This window comes from Ziziphus jujuba, chromosome 1 (assembly GCF_031755915.1).
Source record: "Ziziphus jujuba cultivar Dongzao chromosome 1, ASM3175591v1".
Taxonomy (NCBI): Eukaryota; Viridiplantae; Streptophyta; class Magnoliopsida; order Rosales; family Rhamnaceae; genus Ziziphus; species Ziziphus jujuba.
This window is the reverse complement of record NC_083379.1, coordinates 14,006,930-14,030,608: the sequence shown is the minus strand read 5'-3', so window position 1 is coordinate 14,030,608 and position 23,679 is coordinate 14,006,930. Positions and strand designations below refer to the sequence as shown.

The 23,679-nt window shown below is 31.0% G+C and overlaps 3 protein-coding genes across 4 annotated transcripts; 1 reads left to right on the top strand and 2 right to left on the bottom strand.

Moving 5' to 3' along the window:
• Nucleotides 1–250: 250 nt before the first annotated feature.
• LOC107418929 (probable LRR receptor-like serine/threonine-protein kinase At1g56130) lies at nucleotides 251–13,497 on the bottom strand. Of its 2 annotated transcripts, XM_016027634.4 has the most exons (24): nucleotides 13,301–13,497; nucleotides 10,641–10,827; nucleotides 9,240–9,311; nucleotides 8,935–9,006; nucleotides 7,825–7,896; nucleotides 7,517–7,588; nucleotides 7,367–7,438; nucleotides 7,184–7,255; nucleotides 6,990–7,061; nucleotides 6,845–6,916; nucleotides 6,637–6,708; nucleotides 6,376–6,447; nucleotides 6,013–6,078; nucleotides 5,277–5,339; nucleotides 5,037–5,081; nucleotides 4,880–4,941; nucleotides 3,888–4,273; nucleotides 3,549–3,744; nucleotides 3,288–3,452; nucleotides 2,936–3,054; nucleotides 2,591–2,801; nucleotides 1,889–2,117; nucleotides 1,095–1,245; nucleotides 251–1,005 (listed from the first exon to the last, which is right to left on the bottom strand). In XM_016027634.4, exons 1-24 carry the CDS (start codon nucleotides 13,494–13,496, stop codon nucleotides 589–591), a joined length of 3,213 nt encoding a protein of 1,070 aa, XP_015883120.3. In that variant the 5' UTR covers nucleotide 13,497; the 3' UTR covers nucleotides 251–588. The 2 variants fall into 2 exon arrangements, with proteins under 2 accessions (XP_015883120.3, XP_060671193.1); XM_060815210.1 differs by lacking the exon at nucleotides 6,013–6,078.
• Nucleotides 13,498–16,977: 3,480 nt separating this feature from the next.
• Nucleotides 16,978–18,089, bottom strand: LOC107418592 (photosystem I reaction center subunit III, chloroplastic). The gene has a single exon (XM_016027299.4). The coding sequence runs from the start codon at nucleotides 17,853–17,855 to the stop codon at nucleotides 17,163–17,165; it is 693 nt and encodes a 230-aa protein (XP_015882785.2). The 5' UTR covers nucleotides 17,856–18,089; the 3' UTR covers nucleotides 16,978–17,162.
• A 3,024-nt stretch (nucleotides 18,090–21,113) lies between these two features.
• LOC107418709 (LOB domain-containing protein 4) lies at nucleotides 21,114–23,305 on the top strand. The gene is made up of 2 exons (XM_016027414.4): nucleotides 21,114–21,589; nucleotides 22,645–23,305. The coding sequence occupies exons 1-2, from the start codon at nucleotides 21,413–21,415 to the stop codon at nucleotides 22,984–22,986; spliced, it is 519 nt and encodes a 172-aa protein (XP_015882900.1). The 5' UTR covers nucleotides 21,114–21,412; the 3' UTR covers nucleotides 22,987–23,305.
• The last annotated feature ends 374 nt before the right edge of the window (nucleotides 23,306–23,679 follow it).

Below are 23,679 nucleotides of genomic sequence, written 5' to 3'. Positions count from 1 at the left end.
TATTTATAGCAAAATTATATATATATATATATATTTAGAGAGAGAGAGAGAGAGAAAGATTCTACAGTGCAGACAATCCGTATACGGACCGCACCAAAAACCAACATTTTTTTGAAAAAAAAACATTGATCGACATTTTTTGAAGCTTTGGTATGGATCCGCCTGCGGACGATCCATACTATAGAATATCCCTATATATATATTTTATATGTATATTTGTTCCTAACAAAACTTGAAATATGTTAGCATGTCATCTAAATTTATAATTTAATATCAAAATTTTTAGTTTAGATTAGATATTGGAGTAACTAAATGTCTTAACCCAATATCTATTACAATAGTCCAAACATATACACACCTCCACCATCTTGAGGAAAACAAAAAAATAAAAAACATGATACATTATCAAATCCACAATAAACATAGCAAGTATCAATAGAGAGTACAATATATATAAATTCTTAGTTTCATAAAATCTAACTCTACTATGCATATCTCACTACTTATTGGAACTTAGAGTAGCTCACCAGGATCAAAAGAGAGGCACAAGGGTATAACCATGGTTCTACGGCAAGAACAATGCACTACTTACCTTCCATCTCTGATAATGTCACTCAACATTGTTTCAGTAACATTTACAGAAGAAGGTGATATATCAACACCAGAGTTTGAACTAGTTGTATTATCATGTTGAATTCTGTCATTGCCCTTACTTTCCATGGATGTAATTAATGGACTAGAATTCTCCTCCTCTGACAAGCTCCTTGTTACATCTTTAAAATTCCAATCTGTCAAATAACTTGGCTTTGATATATCACTAGTGTCCAATTCAATATCTCCAGTAAGCATTCCCACCACACGTGACATGGCCGGTCGCATCAATGGTGATGCTTGAGTGCACAACAAAGCCACTCCGATCATTCTGGTGGCTTCATCTTCGTCAAACTCTGTTAATCTAGGATCCACCAGCCCCAAACTCTGTTTCTTTTCATGTAAGGTCCATGCCTAATAATGTAATGAAGTAACCCGCAATGATTATTAACGAAATTAATGTTTTAATGCTAATCCATAGCGATTGGAAGAATGATTAATACCCATTCAAGAAGAAAAATCTTTTCGTCGTCTAAGCTGTTGTCGGAGTTTGGTCTCCCACTGAGAATCTCCAAAGCAACAACACCAAAACCAAAAACATCTGCCTTCTCTGTCAGGTGCCCACGCATCGCATATTCTGGTGCTAAATATCCTCTACAAGGATCATATAAATAATGGCTTAGTAAAAAACTAAGTGAATTTAGATCCTGTTATGTAGTAGAACTATGATGTCAAAAAGTTATGACACAGCTTTGGAACTGGCCAATCTTATATGTTGAAAAAAATATGAATGTGAGGTCAAGTCCTCTTCCTCTTAAAAATTTTATTCAATAAAGAGAATAAAGTACTAATTAACGCGAATCATTTTGAATCTTAATGACTGGAACATATAATTCAACAGCCTCAGAACCTTGCACAGTGTTTTTTTACCATACTCTAATAGTATTGAAAATAAAGTGTGCAATTTCATGATAGTATTGTATATTGAATTTCGCAGTTCTCAAAATGCGTGGAAATTTTAATGTAATAAAATTCAAGCAAAATAACTTGTAGATCAAGAATTCATGTCTCGTTAAATGCCTTCTTTTAAAAAGATATTCATACTTGTTTAATTGTTATGTGTCGTTTCAAAGTAAGTCCAATTAAACAAACTATGATACATTATCAATTTCTTAGTAGCAACACACGTCTTTTAACTGACATGAAGATTATAAATCGACAGCGTGTTAAAAAATTTCATTATAACAAAAACAATTCAAGCAAAGAAGTCTCTAGTGAATGGTCAAGGGAAACTTACATTGTCCCTGCAACTCGTGTGCTGATATGGGTTTTCTTGTCATCATAGAGCTTTGCCAGACCAAAATCTGATATTTTAGGACAAAGTTCTGCATCAAGCAATATATTACTAGCTTTGACATCTCTATGTACAATCCGTGGCCTTGATTCCTCATGAAGATAAGCAAGTCCTCTTGCTGTTCCCAGGCATATATTGAAGCGAGTAAACCAGTCAAGGTGCATTTTATTTTCTGCAATTGCCATGGTTTTCCTCAAATTAGAAATTGGGTGCGTATTATGGATACGAATTTGTGACATATAGGACTTATTAACTGACTGAAATAACCGAGTTCTCATAGCAAAATTCAGCTAAGATCAATACAAATTTTAAGTGTGTATCTAAAAAATATATATATATACTGTCTCCAATGTAAGATCGTAGCTACTTCAAAATATTTAATGACAGTTCAAAAATATCTTAGTAAATTTTACTATATGCAAAAAAGGCAGGGCATAGGGAATATGCAGATTTACAAATGTCAAACTATTCTCACAGTTTCCTCTTTGTTTTCTTCTCTTCAGATGGAAAATGTATACGAAATAATTAAATCTAAGATGTTAGGATATAATTAGAGATTTCTGTTAAGTGCAGATAGTAGAGTAAGCATTATGTTTTCATGGAACCAAAGAGTAATTAAAATGAATAATATGTAAAAATTCATACCGAAAATGGCCTGATCAACGCTTTTGTTTTCAAGATATTCATAAACCAGGATGCGTCTATTCCCTTCAATGCAGCATCCATACAATTTCACTAGATTGCGATGTTGTACAGCAGATATGGTGTCAATTTCATTTATGAACTGATTCTTCCCTTGATGTGATGCTACTGAAAGTTGCTTTACAGCTACTACCCTCCCATCAGAAAGTGTACCCTATGAAATAACTTCAACTAATTTACACAAAAAAGAAAAAGAAAATAAAAGTAACAAAATGTGTTTCAAAAAAGCAAGAATGGCTTAGTTCATTATTTTGAAGAACATAATGAAAGATGTAAGATCAAATTTACCTTGTAAACAGGACCGTATCCACCCTCTCCAAGCTTATTGGAAGAATTAAAGTCTTCTGTGGCAGCTTTTAATTCAGCATAACTAAAAGTGTTTTGTCGGGGGCCTAGGTGAAAAAGCTCTGTAGATTCAAGCAGAAATGTCAAACACATGCTCCAGTAGTGGACAACATAAAAACTAATCTAAATCTTTCAAATGGAAACTATTTTTCTAGCATATACATAAAAGTGCTCAAACATCCAGATGTTAGACAATGTATTCCATTCCCTATCACTTTAAAGCAACAAAACTGATGAAAAATGTAACATCTCTCGCGTCAATCACCGCGTAGACATTGAAGCTATATGCTCTTACCTTCCTCAAGATCATCGCCTTTTTTCCTCCTCATATAGAATAGTGCAGATACCAACATAAGGCCCAAAACGCCAACAGGGACTGCAATACCAACAATCAACCCTGTTCTGTTCTTCCCTCCCTTATCAGTAGTTGGTGGAAGTCCAGAAACAGTAGGAGTAAAATCTGCTTAAAAGTGTACAATAATTTAATGGTCAAAAAATTAAAGACATTTTAAATATTACTTTTTGAGATATCAATATTCTACTCATAACATATTACCTGAAGCAGCATGGAGAGTTGATATTAATGGACCATAATAACCTTGTTGAGGTATGCAACAGGTCCCCTTACCAGCCCAGAAAAGATGAATGGCAAGATGGTTCTCTGCCACTGTAACATTGAATTTCCTCTCAGTAACCCTATTTACTCCTCCTGCTGTCTTCGATATGTCGAAGTCCCTCTCTCTGAGACTTCCCTAAAGATAAATGAGAAATCAGGAAGGGCATTTTCAACCTTTTAAAAGTGGTTTTAATCATTGTATAAGCACTTCCAAATAGGGTCTATACGGAGTTTGATATTGAGGTTAAATGCTTAACTTTTTTTTCTTTTAGTGGTTACCTGGATATAGATATCAAACACACGCCTTCCTAGACTTTTCCAAGTTTGTGAGCTTCGATCTTCAAAACCAGTTTCTGCAAATTGTAGAGTCACGGTGTAAGGTCCATTCTGAAGACCAAGACCATAGTATCTGAGAGATCCTGGAGACATCCTTGCAGTCTGGAAAAGCTCCGGGGTCACATCGGAGCCAGAGACTTGTGTTAGGGTGCTCTCAACATATAGTTGATTTTCTCTATCAGCAAAGTATCCAACATTGCTCATTCCCCATTTCTCTGTGCTGGATACAAAAAATGTTGCTGGGCCTGTAGTTGAATTATCAGCCTCATAAGTGATGCCATTGCTTCCTTTCATCTCTGGTCCCCCACATTTGATTGAGAAGTTTGCATCTGTGAAATCCATTATAGTATATTAATCATGGTTAATTATAAATACTTACAATCAACAAACTTATTCTCAAGTATCTGAACTACACATTTTTTACCCGTTGCCATCCTTAATTTGACAGAATTATACTATGATGAAGTTTCTAGACAATGCATTTATATTTTATTGTTCAAAGCCAATAGAATGATGTATAAGTGTAGGTTAAGCACCAAGAACCATTCATGTTGACTAGCATAGAGATTGCAAGTAAATGAATTTTCCTCTATCTGAATGAGCTTATCTGTGAATCTCTTACTGTATAATGCACATACATACATATATATATATATACACAAACGATGACACAATTTTCATTCCATTCTAAAGTAAGGTTTTCAACGGCTACCGGGGACTCCTTTTTGGCTAAATGCATAATTAGACAACTACTCAGAATCTTGTCAAACAATCATATTCCCAACTTCATTTTTGGCTAAATTCCCACACTTAGGATTAGAGTGGTGAAGTTCTTCCAGAGAAGAATAACTATTTGGAATAGTGCCTCTTTCTTTGACTTGACGAACATAGTAATAAATTAATAAACAACTAGAAAATGAATGAAGGTAATTTACAGCGAGGGATATTTCTATTGCATGGAAAGTTTCTCTGAAGGCAATTCAGTCCGGGAAGAACTCTGCAAACAAAGGTAAAGGTCAATGCTTAAACAAATAGAAAAATGTTCGTATAATGCAGAAATGCAATTCAAAAGTTTTGGAAACTTCAACATACGATATGTTTGAGCTATCAAACGTGAAGTTGTTGGCCACTAAGTTCCTGCATGATATATCACATACAACAATTTATACTGGTACCTACTAAAGGAGCAAACAGAAATTTGGGGTTTGACATTGTTAACACAAAAAACAGGTGCAAGAGCACATGAAAAATGAACCATGATGATGCTCTCTGTGCTTTAAACCAGATTATTCAAACTGCAAAACTAAAGATCCAAAACAAGAGTAGACGTACAGTTGCGATATTGAGGACACCCATGATGGAAAACTTCCTGATAGGTAATTGTAGGACAAATCTCTGCATGTACATAGAAGCATATAAGCTAAAAAGCATAAATTGAATATAATGCACAGAAAATCCAAAAGAAGTTGAATCAAGAAAATGATATCATTGCTTTAACTTATTTAGGAGTTTATCAAAATGTCATTATGTAAAATTTGCCGCATAATGGAATATGTTAAATAAAAAGGAAAAAAAAAGATTTACATAAAGACCGAGTCAGTATTAAAATTGGAACAGTTTTTTGCATCATCTCAAACATGTGTATAAAGAAAAATAATAATAATAATAATACAGAGGAAAGTGAAGTCAGGGAGAGTATAAGCATGAGAGAAAAACAAATTTTAATTGCTTGGGATTTTTATATAGGTAGTTAATATTGCGACCATTAATGTGATTTTACACAATGTATCAAAAAGAATGAAGACAGAAATTCTTCCTTTCTTTCTCTTGCTCAACAATTATCACTCCTTTTCTTGGTATTTTATATTGTACTAAATCGGAATCATTAGAAAGAACACAAAAAAATGATGATATCCTGAATTTATTACAATGGATTAGAATACTATAACAGAAAATTGTACATCTGCTGGATATGGCAACCCTACTCAGCACGGGTGGTTATCTTTTGGCATCTTCAATATAATGTTATAAATTCAAAATGACATAGCGTTATAGAATAAAGACTTACATGTTCTCAAGTATATCACTCTTTTGGCTAGGAAGACTTCCGATCAAACTATTATTTCCAAGATATCTAGCCATTTTATTGGTAACACGAGAGAAAGCACCCAAAATTTAAAACGAAACCAAAAAAAAAAAAAAAAAAAAAAACACACACACAAAAACAAAAACAAAATGTATATTAGTCCATAAAACATATGAATGAAATAGGTATGAGCATGATAATATATGATATGGTCCACGCCAGTACACCATGGGTTTCAGGTGGTATAGGGGATGATGGAATAAGGAGAGGCCTTACAGGTTTCAAAAATTACATTCCTGTACAATGTCAATTAAAAATTTCAAAGTAAAGGTACAGCTTATTTACAAGTTTTCGAGGGAACTCATATTGAACAAAGCACTTGGGATTTGGCCTATTAGGTTATTGAAACTTAGATCCCTGCAAAGATCAATAACAAGTACATAAGAGAAGTTAATACAAAAGGGAAAACGACCCCCCCACACCACCCCCCCCCCCCCCCCCCCCCCCCAAAAAAAAAAAAAAAAAAAAAAAAAAGAGAGGAGAAGAAGAAGAAGAGAAGAATATTGAAACTTGACCATTTGAGTTTTTTCTGTTGTAGGTACATACAGTGTTTTTAAACTTAGGTATTCTCCAATATCAGATGGAATGCTACCATTTATCAATGCATTTCTTAACACTCTGTTGGATAAAAAAAAGAAAACATAAAAGTAATTAGTGCTTCAGGAAATGTAGTTGACTGTAAATATAAATATAAAAAACAAAAATAAAAATTGAAGATAGCCATTTAGCTGAATAGAGGAGTATGTTAACTTACAAATCATTCAAGTTCTTCAAATTTTTTATGAAATCAACAGAAGAGCTCACATTGTAAATATCACTGATTCTCCTGCATTGTAATGGACAAACATAACTGAAACCGCTCACAGAGAATTTACAATATATTTGACATTTATACTCACAGAGTATTCAATGAGGTCAACTGAGAAAAACTGGACGGTATTGGACCATCAAAAGAGTTCCCTTGAAATCTCCTACAAGATCATTTGTAATTCTTGAGAACCTTAATACCCATTCTAACTATGCTGGTCTGCTTACAAAAAAATAAAAATCATAATTTGAAACAAACCAGAAAAATGAAGAAATCAGTACTTACAAAGTCGTTAGCTTTGTCCAGTTTCCAATGAAGTCAGGGATCTTCCCCGTGAATTGATTGTCTGATGCCCACCTGATATCCAACAGGTTGACTTATATTAAGTTAAGGCCAGGATAGGTAGTTAGGTAAGATCAAGAGAACCCAGTTAGAGTAGAACAATATGATTTTCTGGATCTTCCTTACACAATTCGCATGTTACTAAGGTTGGCGAATGTGGAAGGAATCTCACCACCAACTCCAGCAGCATCCATGTAACTGTGAAACCAAAAAATGGATATCTATCAGCTCTATAGATACATATATATTCTTCATGTAATAGTTGAAAGCTCTTACATTTCCTCAAGTTTGACCAAGTTACCAAGTTCTGGAGGGAGTGTTCCAGAAAAATTATTTGATCCAAACGCACTGCAAGAAATGTTGAAAAGCATTTTAATATGTAGTTCAAATGAAAGTAATGCAAATAAATTAGACTTGATATCCATAATTATTTCTTTACATCTTGTTTTCATGCAATTAGGTAGGCATATATGTTCTGAAAAATGACGTGACCATAAAGGTTTAAATTTTTAGTCTACAAAAAAGTAAACCTATGCATGCATTCTGAAAAATATTAGAATTGATGAAATGTTTCCACATCTTACAGCAATTTGAGATCTTTAAGATTCGCAATCTCCTTGGGGATTGTCCCCGAGAATGCATTAATGCCAATCGATCTGAACAAAGCAAACAGATGAACTTCGTCATTGGTATTCAAGACATACTGAAAAACTCATACTATTGCATTGAAAAAGAAGGAGGGGGGGGGGGGGGGGGGGGGGGGGGGTTGGGTGGGGCCGGGGGGTGTGGAAATTAAAAAATAGTTTACTAATATGCATAAGCTGGTGTCTGCTTACATTATAAGCAGAAAAGTGATATATACTTGTGCCTCTGTGTGTCTGTGGTGTGTGTGTGTGTGTGTATATATATATATATATAATTTTTTTGTGATGGGCATAGAAGCCCAAATGATGGTAGGGGTCAATGCCCATTTACTCGTAATTTGGGGTAACATATCCCATAAATTATATGAAATTGGACACCCATACCCACCATAATGTAGGCATCTGCTTCTAACGTAGCAGGACTGAATAAATATAAAATATATATTTGCATATATTGCAGTTTGCCTAGCTCAATGTATACTATGCAGAAACAAACTGCTAAACTGTAGTAGACAAATCTCCAAATGTCATTTATTATAAGGGCCTTCCTTCACATGAAAAGAAACATTAGTTTGCAGACCATTATGTTTGTGGCCTTTGTGTTGTATCTGCTCTTAATAACATCATATTTAAGAAGCCATAGCATATCATACTTTATTCTCCTTTCATTTGGAGTCAACTGTTTCCTCTTTTTTATTTTTATTGTTACTATTTTCGTTGCAGAAAAACAGAGATATGGAACCCAAAAGGTTAAAATCACAAGAATAATGAAAAGCCATTAGCCTTTTCTTGAATTAAGTGGGAAGGTTTGATTTAATGTAAGGTATAAAATGAGTAACTAACTAGGTATTAAACTACGTACATGTAAGATATAAAGTTCCAATCTAGCAGGATGAGATGATAATAGACATTTCTCTCAGAGTTAATGGTTTAATTGTATATAAAACTTTTATACACAGTGCAAAACTCACTTAGGCTTAAGCAGTAACATGCTGACACTTGAAAGTTTTAGCACAAGAAAACATTTTTGGTTTTAATTCCATTACTTACAGCTGCTGTAATTCAGTTAAGTTTCCAATAAATGGAGGCAATGGACCGGTGAAGTAATTCTGGTCGAGCTTCCTACAAACACATTTTCAAAAGATTTGAAAATCAATCAACAGTCCCTCCAGCTGCATGGTTAGAACTAGTCTGATAAATAAACGTTGCATAAGATAAGAAGGTAAAAATGTCAGAGTTTAATGTGATTATTAGGGATGCAAAGTGTAATTACCCATTTTACTTATTTATACGAAAATGTGAGGATAAATATCATAACTCTTTCAAAAAAAAAAAAAAAAATTTAAATCCCATACAAAAAGGTTAGGTATTTGAAAGCTGTAATCTCTTCAGAAATCACTCCTGTTTTGTCCAAAGCATAAACCCTCCTGCCAAAATGAACAAACACATAGAGCGCAGTCAGCGAACAACCTCCTATGCCCTGTAGTGTCGAAGGAGTGAAAATGGAAAATTGTTGTTGAATTGGCGATCAAATAGCCTAAATTATTGTAATCAATCAACTTATCGCTATTTCTTATTTGGAATTAAACCCAAAAATTAAACACAACCCTTTTCTCATCACCTTTCCTTCAAAGAAATACCGTCTGAAAGGAACCCAAATCTGAATAATTTTCATTCCAAATCCATCCCTTCATAGACTGATGAATGAACAAGGTGAAGTGGATAGCTAGCGATGCAGATATTTCATATAGAGCTTTCAGTTAATTTGGTGTTTGTGTAAATTCATCATCACCTTAACTTTGATATGCTTCTTGTTCTTTATAATTAACATTTAGGTTTCAAGCTTACTGAAGAAATATAAATGTCAATCAAATATATATATATGTATATATATATATATACGAAAATTCTATGGCGAGGACGGTCCGTATGAGTACCGCAGTATTAGTGACGGTTTTTTATAATATTAACGACGGTTTTTTAGAAAATCGTCACCAATATTATGAAAAACCGTCACTAATACTGTGGTCCGTATAAACACTGTCCGCATCATAGACGGACTATATATATATATATTAAATTTTATTTATATATTAAAATAATATAATAAATTATATAGCAGTATTTAATTAATTTATTTTTTAAAAACTTATTTTTTTCTATTTAAATTATATAAATATATTAATAAATGAAATTTTAATAATATATTATTTAATAAATATTTTAATACATAAGTATAAATATGGAACTTATAATCTATAGAAGCAAATTTTCCATGAAACCAAGTGCTCCACCATATAATCCCGGTCCATGAATATTTTTGTATATAGACAGCCATTAATTTAGCATTACACCTACTATAAATTTTAACGTAGAAATTTTAATATATAATTTTGAATAGATATAGCATGATTTATATGTTATCAAATAATCGGTTTTGTAAATTACACATAATCTGACATCTGTGTTTAATAACGTGAACAGAACTATATATATATATATATATACAGAAATTCTATGGTGAGGACGGTACGCATGAAGACCGCAGTATTAGTAACAGTTTTTCATAATATTAACGACGGTTTCTTAGAAAATCGTCACCAATACTATGAAAAACCGTCATCAATACTGTAATCCGCATGAGGACCGTCAGCACCATAAACAGACTATATATATATATATATATATGTATGTATGCATTGGTGGAATAGCAAAAAAAAAAAAAAGAAAAAGAAAAAAAAGAAAAAGGATCATACATTTGAGTGATATGACAAATGGTGCCACTTTGATAAGAACAGTCACATTTGATGGCAGGGTTATTAGCAGGGTCGTCCTCAATGTCCGTACCATTTATAGCAGATCCACTGCATGGCTCTCCACTTATATTCCACAGTTCCACCGCCTGTGTATCCCATTGTTGGAATAACGAATTCAACGCCCTGACTGTTACGTTTCATTAATTGCCAAAATCCTTCATTAGTACAATATGAATGTGCAAAGCCACTATTTTTTGTACATGACAAATTTGAACCTATTTATACTCATGAAAGAAACTACACTACTCTGGAAATATTTTCTTATAACTCATTTACACATATAGATTATGTAGTTAGAATTAAATCTTTTTTTTTTTTTTTTTTTTGGCCCTAACATTGGGGGGAATATGAACTCATGTTTGAAAAAATAAAAACAGTGCCACTGTTATAAAGGGACATATGTCATAATATGACAAATATTATGAGTTATGAAGTATCGCTAGCTTCAACTTACAAGTTTTAATGTTTTCAAAACTTATATATATATATATATATTAGTAGAAATTTAAACTCCAAGTATTATTAAAAAAAAAAATCTATATATATATATATATTGGATTTTACTATTAAACTGACTTTGCAGAAAAGTTTTCTAAACCTATTTAAACAAAAAAAAAAAAAATTATTTTGTACACATAGTTCATCTAATTGGCTTAAAAAAAAAAAAAAACACCTATGAATTAGACTTTAGGCTAAAGTTGACAGTACAGATGAGGGATCCATCCTATGATTCCTAAAAGATATTAATTTCAATTATTATATTATCCGAAATGATAAAATTATGTGACGCTGACAAGAATTGTATATATTTGAGAATCAAAAATATATATAAAATGAGAATGTATTGAATAGTAAGAAGAAAATGTAATTAAGTATTATATTAAATTTAAAAACCTAGTTGAGGATAAGTTGCAAATTATTGTATATGTTAGTAGATTCCTTCTCTAATATAAAGTAAAAAATAGGTTCCTAACCAATATTATGTGAGGATTATATCTAATGAGAGATTATATGAGAATATTGCAATAAATGTTTTTGGTATACTATATATAAAGATAATTGCAATTTTATACAGCATGGTTTGAGAAGTTGCAATTTAAGCTCTCTTTTCTAAAACATGTATTACAATAACCTTCTATTTACAATTTATTACACATTAGTATAATTTCTAAATTTCATAACATTGGTGGTTCTCCTATGACCATTTTTAGTTTTCCACCACTTTTTCCACTGAAATCATGTACTTTTTATTTATTTTTATTTTTTTTCGTGGCAATAACTGGAGAGGCTGAAACATATACTATCAGGTGATGTCATTCACTAAAATGGTTTTTTCAATTTTAGATTTTTTTAGATAATTACATAATTTGTTCGTATCAAATACTTGTTACTGTTAATTAATTAGTGGTAGTAATTAAAGTTTATTTCACATATCAAATGAATATAAATTTGAAGGAAATTAAAACAAAAAAACGAAAACAAAAGCAATTCGGCGTGTGTGTATATATATATATATATATATTCCTCCTTTAACTTTGTAATTAATTAAGATATCTAACAAATCTTAATTACCACTAGGTAGTAATAAGGAACATTTGAAATTAAAAAACCAAAAACTAAAAGTCATTCTTGTTAGCAAATATCACCTTAGTCACTATTTTTTAAATTTGAAGTAAAAATATGTTCCGTAGGGTTGCACATGGATTGCATGGAAACGTTAGCTTCATGTTAGAATATTTTATTCAGCCATATAAAACAAAATGTAAATTGAGGAACTCAATTACAACAGTTTTAAAAGATGGAGATTTAAGTAATAAAAACCTTTCTAAACTATAATTATTTTATACTTATATATACAAATATATATATATATATATACAGTTATATTCAAATCAAGTTCAGGATTATATTAGAATTTATTTTTAATATTTAAATTATATTAAAAATTAATATTTAAAATAATATTTATTAACTGTAGGATCCAACAAAATTTATTTTTTATAAACAGAATTTTAATATTTTACTAAATTCATATTTAACTATTTTTTTAAATTTTAAATCCTAAACTTGAATATAATAAAAAAAAATTAATAAATGAATACCTAATATTAAAACCATCGCGTGATTGTAATATGAACCTAACTCAATATATATATATATATGTACATATATATAATAGAATTATTTTCTTGTCAAGTGTTAATTGATTAAAACTAAAAAGCTTATTTGGTAAAGTAGAAACTCAAACCACTTAATTGTGACCTCGTAATGATCAAGATATATATATATATATATATATATATGATAAACACATATTCGATTCAAGATATTTCCAAAAAATTAGGAAAAGAACAGTTTTATAACAGAAAACAGGATTTTGAAAATAAAAAATTAATATATTATAAATAATTTTAATATTTATCCTAGATGGAAATATATATAATACATATCATACATATCAAAATTTTGCCTTTTTTTACTTTAATGATTTAAGGATATACGAGCTCTTTGAGCAAGATATATATCAAACATATTTTTTTTGAATGAATATATGGATAATTTTTATGGATGGAAAAGGCAAAGAACACGGAGATACGTACCTTCAGAAGGGTCTGTGGTGAAGTTTTGAGCAATAGAATCATGAGGTGATAAGAAGAAGAAGAAGAAAAAGAGCCACCAAAAACAAGAATACCAGCAGCTTCTGCTCATCTTTCTCTGCCTTTTACATAAGATAAGAGAGAGAACAGAGAACAGGAAATAGCTTTTTATGATTTTTGGACCTTTGTTAGCCATCATTTCACACATTATTGCCAAACACTATTAGTCGATTCACTATTGGCGCATAATTTCTAATTTGTCCTGGTATATAATTCATAATTTGGCCCATGTACCATATGACATTAAATGTCTTATTGTATCACATCAAATGTCTTTTGAAATACTTTTTTGATTTTTCTTTTGAAATACTTTTCAACTTTATGCTACTTTCCGCCCTATTTTAAATATATTTTTTTGACTATATCAATTATTCAACTCATTTACATTTTCATTTTCTGTTTCAAAAAATTTTGTTTTATTTATTAATATATTGTATTATACATCTTAGCCATCAATGGACAGAACTACATTAAGATTTTCATAGTTGGTTTGGAATATTCTGCATTAATTTTCTATTGTAAATTTTTTTTTTTATCATTTTCAATAACAAAAAGTGATTTTTTTAATTAATTTTACCTATTAAAGACTATAATTTTATATTCAAAATATTGTTAATAGATATTAAAAAAAATAAAAAAAATTATTAGTAATGATTTCTAAAAACTATAAAATTAAAGTAATTTAAAAAATACAAATATCTAAATGAAAATTTTAATATATATATATACAATATTATTAAAAATGGATGATTCATCCTATTCAGATCGAGATCCTATTCAGATCGAGATTAATGTTCAATAATACAGGTCGTGTGTTTGAATCGATTTGTGTTTGAATCGATTTCCAGATGAATCGCATGTTTCACCCAAATGAATCGTCGATCCATCGATTTTAAATTTCATAAGCTTGTTCCCCTTTCTTCAATTAATTTTAGGGAGAAGATGAAAAAGAGAAGAGAAAATAATGATAATTGGAGAAGATGCAGAAGAGAAGAAGATGATAATGATCTATTGAAAAATAAAAAAGAAGGTGTGCAAAAGCAGAGACAAAGACTATTATGAACAGTAAAAATAAAGAAAATTTGTTATTATTTTATTTATTTTTTTAAATTTTTATCGGTGATTTGAGATTTTTAATTACAAAAAATAAAACTTTTATACGGAATTTGCTGAATTAGGCAGAGCATATGTATCTTTTACATGAATCTTGAGAAATTAAGAGGTGGAAGACCAGGTAAAAAAAAAAACAATTATTTTTTATTATTTATTAAGATGTGATGTTGTCGTATAGGGCTACGTGCAAAGCCAATTTTTTAGTATTTTAAATAAATAATAAAACAAAAATTAACAATATATATTAATAATATAATTAATTAAATTTTTTTATTTTTTATTTTTAAAAAAATAATATTTATTAAAATTTTATTTTATAAATATAGTTATTATTTTAAATTTTAAATATTAAATTTAGAATTAATAATTATATTTAAATTATCACCCCAAAAAAATTATATTTAAATTAATAAATAAAAAATTAATATTACTATAATTTATTATTTTTATTGATAGTTTAATTCAATATTAAATATATTAGTATTATAAATAATATAAATTATTGAATATCAATATATTTTATATTTTATGATACACTATTTATTTTGATACATATTTCACAATTTTGATAAAATGATTCTTGTTTCGATTCACGATTTGTTTGATATTGTATACATATACATATATATATATATATGTCTATATGAAAAAATTTCACAATAATGACTACATTATTTTTCTGGTATGACACTAAGTTTATTTTCGTTTTATTAGGTCCACTTGTAATCAAAGCATGCAACGCTCAAGTTGACAGGCACAAACTTACTTGTACCGAAGAAGTCAAAACAGTACGCTTAGCCACATTTTTTCGTGAGAGGAAACCCCACTTTCTGAACGGACATGAAGAAGCCACATCGCACAATTTTTTTTCCTTTTTTTTTTATTTTTTTTTTTATTTTTATAAAGGAAGGTTGAGTGATTCAAACAAAGGCTGGAAAATAGAAAACTTTGGTGGGTTGTCCTTTTCCCAAGCATACCGTATTTGTGACATCAACTTATCAACCAAAGTCCCAAAATCATCCCCCTTTTTTTTTTTTCCCGGTTTTCTTTTATTGATTGTAACCATTTGACATCACATTTTTTATTTTCTTCTTCTTCTTTTACCAAAATTAGTTTGTTATTGTTGTTATTATTTTTTAAACCTCATGAAATCTTACTCTTACAAAGAACAAGAGGAGTCAACCATTGCTTCAGCTTCTAGAGGATTTGAACATAGATCATAAGTTCATGTTTGAATGATTTCTCTTTTTTCTTTTGTTTTTTGGGATAAACAAATGATTTTCTCCATGTTGTTGCAAATTCAAAATTAATACCCATTCAATCCTTTGGTAGTTTGCCAAGCACTCTTTTCATAAAAGGATAGGTGATGAAAAAGAAGGATTCGAAAAACCCCAAATTGAGAATTAATGAGTTTTGTAATTTGGCTTGGGTTAATTAATATTGTCTTTACTTTCAAGAAATTATCTTTTTTTTTTTTTTTGTGTGTGTTTTTTTGTTTTTTTGCTTTCTTTTTCAACAAACTATCTCATTTTCACATTTTCATAACACATCAATAACACCATATCCAAACTGTTAAGTTATACTTCGACCAAAAAAACAAAAAAAAAAACAACTAATGCTAGTACACATAGGGACAATAGGCCATTAGGCCATCACAAATTGTAGAGCCTAGATTTTCAATGAATACGTTTTAAATAATACATGATAATAAATTTAAAATTTCAAAAATAACTTGGCTAATATTTTTAGGAGAGACCAATAATGAATGAGACGTGGCTAAAATGAAATTTTCTTTTTCAAAAATACAAATATTAACCTACTTATATCACTTTAAATTGTTTCCCATTACATTTTTAGATGATACCTTCTATTTACTATAAATTCAACTACTGGATGTTTGGAAAGTGATACCTGTGAATTGGCTTAATGACTTTGAATTGTTTTAATTATCTGGAAGTGACTTTACTGACTTGCATGTTCAGAAAGTGGTGAAAGAAAATTGTTTGAGCATTTCGGTTGGACAAACAAAAACTTGTAGCTTAAAGCAGAGTTGTTGTTATGAAATGAAATTTTTGTTGAGCGTTCTGCAAAATTTTTGTTAAGTATTTATAATTTATGTTTCTTTAAATGCACACAAGAAATTCTGTAATTTATTTTGAAACTTTTAAGATGCGTTTTACAATTTGAGTTATGAATTAAAAAGTGAAGGAAAAACAAAAATAGAGCCTTTTTTGTTTTTTTTTTTGGGGTGAATAGATGTATTCTAATTAAGTAAAAAAAATGCATACATCCTTTTCCTGATCTTTCTCGATTCAGGTTCCAAACAGACCCACACCTGAGAGAATCATTGTAAGTGATAAAAAAAATACAAGTTCTAAACATGATAATAGAAAATTAATGCAGAATATTCCAAACCAATTATGAAAAATCTTTGAACCAAAAAAAAAAAAAAACTATGAAAAATCATATGTAAATTGGTAAATTAGACAGAAATTAAAAGGAATTGGTTAGTTTCGTAATGGCAGTTCATTAATCATTTCATCATAAAGGACGGTCAACAATCCTTTAATTGAATCTCCCACATTGAAATTAATATTACATGTACCAAATTTTAAAAAAGAAAAAAAAGAAAAAAGAAATATACATTAAAGGTAAAGGCGAATAATTAAAATTAAAAGCTCTTTTTTTTTAATTAAACATCCTTAACAACAAGATCACCATTAACGAATTCCCTGTAAGCAGCCACAGGCCAACTAAATCCTCTAAACACCAATCTAGTGGCCAAAGGCACGTCAATGATGATCTCCTTCTGCGTGGGCTTCTTCTCACCTCTGATTGCGATCAGGTAGCTCCTACCAACCCACCCAATCCAACCCGCGATGTAGAGGAACAAAATCCCTGGAGTGATAAACTCACCCCAGTGCCTCTGGTCACCGCTCACAATCAAATGGGGAAGCCCATCAGACCCACAAAGCAAACCCTGTTTCCCGTAGTTATCGAACCGCCTCTTCGTCTTCTCGATCGTGGCCTTGATCGCGAGCGCAGGTGCACTGTCCGGCGAGTAGAGTTTAAGCGACGACTCAAGCTTCTTGATCTGCTGCTTCTCGCGCTTGGCGAACTGCTTCGACTCCTTGCAGGGTGTCAAGCCGGATATGTCGGCGACGGCAGGGAGTGGGGCGGAGAGGAGGATGGAAGAGAGGGCGAGTGCAGCGGAGAATGCCTGCAGCGGCGGCGCAGCTGAGCTTTTCTCTGTGGAAGACGACGATGATGATGAGGAAGAGGAGGAGCAGTGGATCAAAAATGGCTTCGGCTTTGGAGCTGATGGAGAGGTGAGCTTAGGCTTCAAGAGTGGTTTTGAAAGGTTTGTGGGGATTGTGAGAGACATTTTCGCAAATTTGTGTTTGTTTTGGGGGTGGTTTTTCTTTTTTTGGTTTTAGGAAGAAGAAGAAGAAGAAAGAGAGAGAGGAATGGGGATTTTGAGAAGCGGAAGTGGAAAAGAGGTTTTTAGATTCGGGAAGAGAAAGATTGGTGGTGCAGAGTCGAAGAGGAAGGTGGATAAGGTGGCAGGAGTGAAATGGCTGAGTTGGATGGCTTTAATTGGTTGGAGGCTGGTTTGGTTTTGCGTCGTGTGGATTTTCTCTTTATCTGTGCTCTACGTGTGGATAATGGAATGGCAATTATGGCTTATGGTTGGTGTATGTTTTCCACAAGCTTTTTAGTATGTGAGTTTTTATATTTATAATTACCCAAAAAAAATAATTCACACACACACACACACACACACACACACACACACATATATATATATATATATATGTATATGCATCATAACAAAAAAAAAATATATATATATATATATATATCAAAACCAAAAAAAAAAAAAAAATGTTTATATTTGTCGAAATTGCTCCATGTTAAGAAATTTTTTATCATAATTAAACTTTGTTTCACCATATATTCTTGCAAGACGAGGTTAGATTAGTTGTCTAATAGTTGCTTTCTAGTTCAACAGACAGACGAAATTATGTACATTAATCATTGTTTTATTCTAGTGTAAATATTTTGTTTTAAATAAAATGTCAAATTGTATTTTAAAATATACGAGAGATAATCAAGAAAGCTTACATTTTAATTTGAGTGTTCAAAATTGATGTAAGCGTTGCTTGTCCAGTTCTCCTCTAATAATATATCTTGGTAAGTAAGCACATCCACAATGGGCTTGGCCTGAGAAACCCATGAGCTATGATGAGGGTGACCCGTTATAATCCATGGTTGTCGTCAAATTCATCTTTCTCTATGGCCCACTACGAATTGGGCCTCAATCTCCCGGTCTTATTGCCGTTGAAACGTGGAGCCGCAATTAGCCCCAAGCATCTGCTTTTTACATGGAGGTTTTCACATAGACTTTCAAAGACATTAAAAAGCCTACAAAGTAATTTATGGGCTTTTATAACCCGTTTAGAATAAGTCTAAATTGCGATACTGAAATAGATTAGGCTAAAATATTTTAAAGAAATATAATATTTATCATATGTCAAATAATAATTTAAATAATAATTATTAAAAAATTAATTTTAAAATTTTAAAATAAAAATTTATAGCAATTAAATTAAGCATGCGAACCATATTGGTAATAATGGTCATTGCTTGCCCACCTCTTCTTCATTATAAGTTTTTCCAATTTGTGCTCTCTTTGAGATCCCAGTTTGTAGCCCTTTTTACCACCATCTCATCTCTTTCTTATATGTAAAATCTCCATTAAAACCCCTTCTGAACTGTACCCACCAAAAAAACTATTTTCCTTTGAGCTAGTGAGAAAAATGCGTAAAATACAAATTATCTTGTTAGTACGTACTTATTAACCTTCACTGTGCTTTCGTAGAGGGATTAATAGAAAAGGAATTTGTTAATGGAATGAGAGTGGAGAAGTTAGTGTGAACTCTCTAGAGTAAAGACTCCGACCTGCCCGAGACAAAAATTTATGACGGAGACACTAAGCTAAGAAGAAGAGGGACAATAAAAACAAAGTTAAAAAAAAAGAAGAGAATAAAAGAAAAGAATGTTTCAATTTATGATGTAAAGTATTACTCATTAACCAGTTCGTTTATCTCATTTTGTTTGTTTTAGGACATTTTACTTTTCAATTAATTTCATTCTATTTCTTTTCGAAAAAAAAATTACTTTTTTTTTTCTGTCTCCAATTTATTTTTATTTTTTAAATTAAATGGACTGTCTAATAATATTAATTAGATTTTAAAAATCATTCAAAAAATATAGGAATTTTATTCTAGATTTTCTTAAAATATGTATACATATATATATACATATTTCTTATATTTAATTCAGTTAAAAAAAAAAAAAAAGGATTTGACTAGCCTCTAACTTGGATTTCTGTGGTCATCACCGTGAAATCTAAGCTCCCTGCTTTTTTTTTTTTAAATAAAAAACTGTTAAAAAAAAAAGGAAAAACAAAGAAAAGAAAAAAGAAAAAAGAAAAAAAGAAAAAGGTAGAACTTCGTTTATGGATAGGATATGAAAAGAAAAAGGAGTACTTGGGGGCGTACCTTTGGGTATATTCCCAGGCGACTCAATCCTTTTTTTAAGTCCATAGGTTCACACTCCATCATCGGATAGTTTTTTTTTTTTTTTGTTGTTGTAACTCATGCTGCGCAAAAAGACAATATACTATCATCAAAAGTCGTGGAACACAAGGATTCACATGGTCGCCTTCTTAGCATACATTGGATCCCTAACATTATAATTTCAACCTATATATACATACATACATATATATATATATATATATGTATTATTAATTATCACTGATCAAATTATGCTAGTCGGTGCGTATCTGTTTAGAATCTACCGATTCTATAAATACTAAATATTTAACACTTTTGTTCTATTTGTAGACGCCAACATGTTTAATTTCTTATGCAACATAACTTTATATATATATATATATGTATGATATGCAGATTAAAATCTTATTTGGCATGGATTTTGAAAATATTTGAATATTTTTTTTTAAAAAAAAAGCCATGATTTTTTATTTAAAAACTACCTGAAAAAGTATTTAAAAAAAAAACAGCAATAAAAATAAAAATTATATTAAACAGAACCAGAACCAAAATCATATGAGAAGCATCACATCCCTGCTACTAATAAAACATGCACGGAGAATGTAGGCATGCATGCCATATTCAATAATGACGGCTTGCTTGACAATTTTTCCTTTTCATTTTTAAAACAAATCTCCCTCTAACTATTATGACTGCTATTTTTTTTTTTATAATCAATAATTAAACAAAATGTTGAACATGTTTTAATATTATTATGAATTTACTCTTATATATAGCAACCGAAATGATATATATATATATATATATATATATGAGATGCCGCAGAATAAAGCAGAAAGGAAGGAAAATTGGACACACCAAAAAGAAAGAAAAACTTGGCGCCAAAGAAATTTGTCAATGTCATTGAGTATGTTTTCGTCCTGCAACCAAAATCTGAAAAGAAAGAGGTTTTCTTCTGGGCCCACCCAAATGTACTGGTAGTCCAGTACCGCCTTTTTCTTTTTCTTATATATATATATATATATATAATGCGCATCACCTCCATTCTTTCACACTCCCTCCCTAGCCCAACCTCTTACATTTTTCTCCATATCGCCATCTCTATTCTCATCCTTTGTTTTTTTTTTTTTTTTTTGGTTTCTTCTTTATTTAATCTTTCTTTTCTCTAAGCTTCTAGTCTACTACTCTAAGGTATGCCTTTGTCCTTTCATTTTTAAGGCAAAGTACCTTACAAATACTAGGTTTGAGATTCATTTTTTTCACCTTTACGGAGAAAAATCTGTTGTGGGTATAGAGGAATTTTCCTTCTTTTTTCTTGCCCTTTCTATTGTATTGTTTTTCTTTTGAGGCTACAAAAACCATGAAGGAAAGTGGGAGAAAACAAGGTGCTCCTTCACCTTGTGCAGCATGCAAATTGCTTAGACGAAGGTGTGCTCAAGATTGTGTTTTTGCCCCTTATTTCCCAGCTGATGAGCCTCAGAAGTTTGCTAATGTTCACAAGGTCTTTGGTGCTAGCAACGTCAACAAGATGTTACAGGTACTTTTTTCCCCATATCAAAATTTTGATTCAATTAATACTTTGTGTTTCTGAAAACAAGCACTGCTTCACTATAAAAAGAAAACCCAGAGTTCAGAATTTTATCTTGGATCGAAATTGAATCAGGCTATTCACTTCTGGAATAGTAGAGGACCATGGTTCCAAAGGAACCCTTTTGATCTACTGAAGAATATGATCTTCTTCTACTAGATGTTGGTTGATTAGTTTAGAAGAGTACACACAGAAGAGTTAAAACTCGCGGAAAATATAACCATTATTTATGTTTTTTCTTTTTCTTCTTCTTCTTCCAAATCAACCTTTTTTGAATTTAATAAGCAATTATTAGTGTTTTCTACTTTTGTCCAATATTTTTCCTGGGGCCGTTCACCTGATCACGTGAAGCTGTTTCATAATTCTTTCTCATATAATTCTTTCTTACAATAATAATAATAATAATAATAATAATAATAAAAGGTGAAAAACAAAAGTAATAATGGGTTATTTGGGCACTCCGTATAGCTTTTTCCCATATGGGCCCAGCTGGCTATCTTGGATTTTGATAAAATAAATACCCAAAAATCAAAGTACGTAAAAGAAATCTTGTCTGTTATGTGAACGGTGCTTCTGCTTCCCTAGTCACAGTCTCACACATACATGTGGCTGATCATGATATAGATATAAAAAATAAATAAAAGTAAAAGCTACCCTCCAAGAAAAATCCAATTTAGAAGTGGGTACCTACCTACCGTGCAAAAAGACCGCCAAATATATTTAATTACTAAAAATTATAGAATTCCAATAAAAATTAGTCAAATTTAGTGCTTGTGATGATGCCAATAATGCTTTTGTAGGAGTTATAATATGACATCATAATGATATCATGAATATGTGGTAGGGTATAAAATGTTAATCCTCTTTTTGCATTAAAAGCGGTTCAAATCAATATTTAACATCAAAGACGATGGATTTTACTATTAGATGGATTTTACCATTAGATTGTTCTTGGAATGGTGGTAAGTTTAAATTTATTGACTACTATACCATTACAAATGCAGGAGTTGCCTATGCACCAAAGAGGAGATGCGGTTAAAAGCATGGTGTATGAAGCAAATGCAAGAGTTCGTGACCCAGTTTATGGATGTGCTGGGGCTATATCATCTCTACACCAACAAATTGAGGTGCTTCAAGCTCAATTGGCATTGGCACAGGCAGAAGTGGTTCATCTTAGGGTTCGGCAAACTGCATCCATGTCGAACCATGTGTTAAGCCCGACTAGTCCAAGCAATAGTGGATCACCATCGTCGTCGAAATTCATTGGTTCACAGGCCAAGCCCATTTTTGATATGGATATGGCAGTGGATCACACCGGCTTTGCCGAGTCAATGTGGTCATGCTAGTTTAAATCATATATTTTAAGTCTACTATATATATATATATATATATATAGTCTACATAAAAAGTGGGGAGAAAAAAATGTCTACTATATGTAGAGTACTTAATTTTTGTCCAATTTATATTAATACTTATATCTTAGTATATGTTAATGAGGCCGTAGAGTGGCGGCGATGATGGCGGCTGCAATGTAGAAGCGGTGGTGGAGGCCATTCGCCCGCTTTAGTTAAAAAAATATTTGTCTGCTATTGTTATTATTCAGAATTAATGTAAATATCATCCTGACTATTTTATAAAGTGAGGAATTATAGAGTAAATTTAGCATGTTCGAAGGTTTGAGCATTAATATATTGCATGCACAACTATAGGCGATAGTTGATCTTAATTTATAGATTAAGATTCTTTCACTCAGTTTAAATATATTTTATTAGTGCTAAAAAAAATTACATTTTATTAATTAACAAAGTTATGCTCACTTATGAAAGGTAAGTAAAGCTATAAACTATTTAATTTTAGTATGTCTATGAAATCATATATATATGTGGTTGAAAATATAAAAAGAAAAATATGTTCAAAATTAAGAAAATAGTATCATATATAATTTCTTGTCATACAAATGATGGTAAATTTGTTGATGGACATCCAAACAGCAAAAGATGAAAGACAATACGGAGTTTGTGAAATTTTTTTGGAATCCA

Bases quoted from the DNA above. Each gene is read 5' to 3' on its own strand.
- LOC107418592 (XM_016027299.4), bottom strand. From the start codon at position 17,855: ATGTCTCTCACAATCCCCACAAACCTTTCAAAACCACTCTTGAAGCCT.
- LOC107418929 (XM_016027634.4), bottom strand. From the start codon at position 13,496: ATGATGGCTAACAAAGGTCCAAAAATCATAAAAAGCTATTTCCTGTTC. The intron at 9,312-10,640 runs GTATGATCCTTT...TCATTTTGGCAG, and splicing joins ATTTGTCATATCACTCAAAT to GAGGGTTTATGCTTTGGACA. The intron at 5,340-6,012 runs GTAAGTCTTTAT...ATGTACATGCAG, and splicing joins AGTGATATACTTGAGAACAT to AGATTTGTCCTACAATTACC.
- LOC107418709 (XM_016027414.4), top strand. From the start codon at position 21,413: ATGAAGGAAAGTGGGAGAAAACAAGGTGCTCCTTCACCTTGTGCAGCA. The intron at 21,590-22,644 runs GTACTTTTTTCC...TTACAAATGCAG, and splicing joins ACGTCAACAAGATGTTACAG to GAGTTGCCTATGCACCAAAG.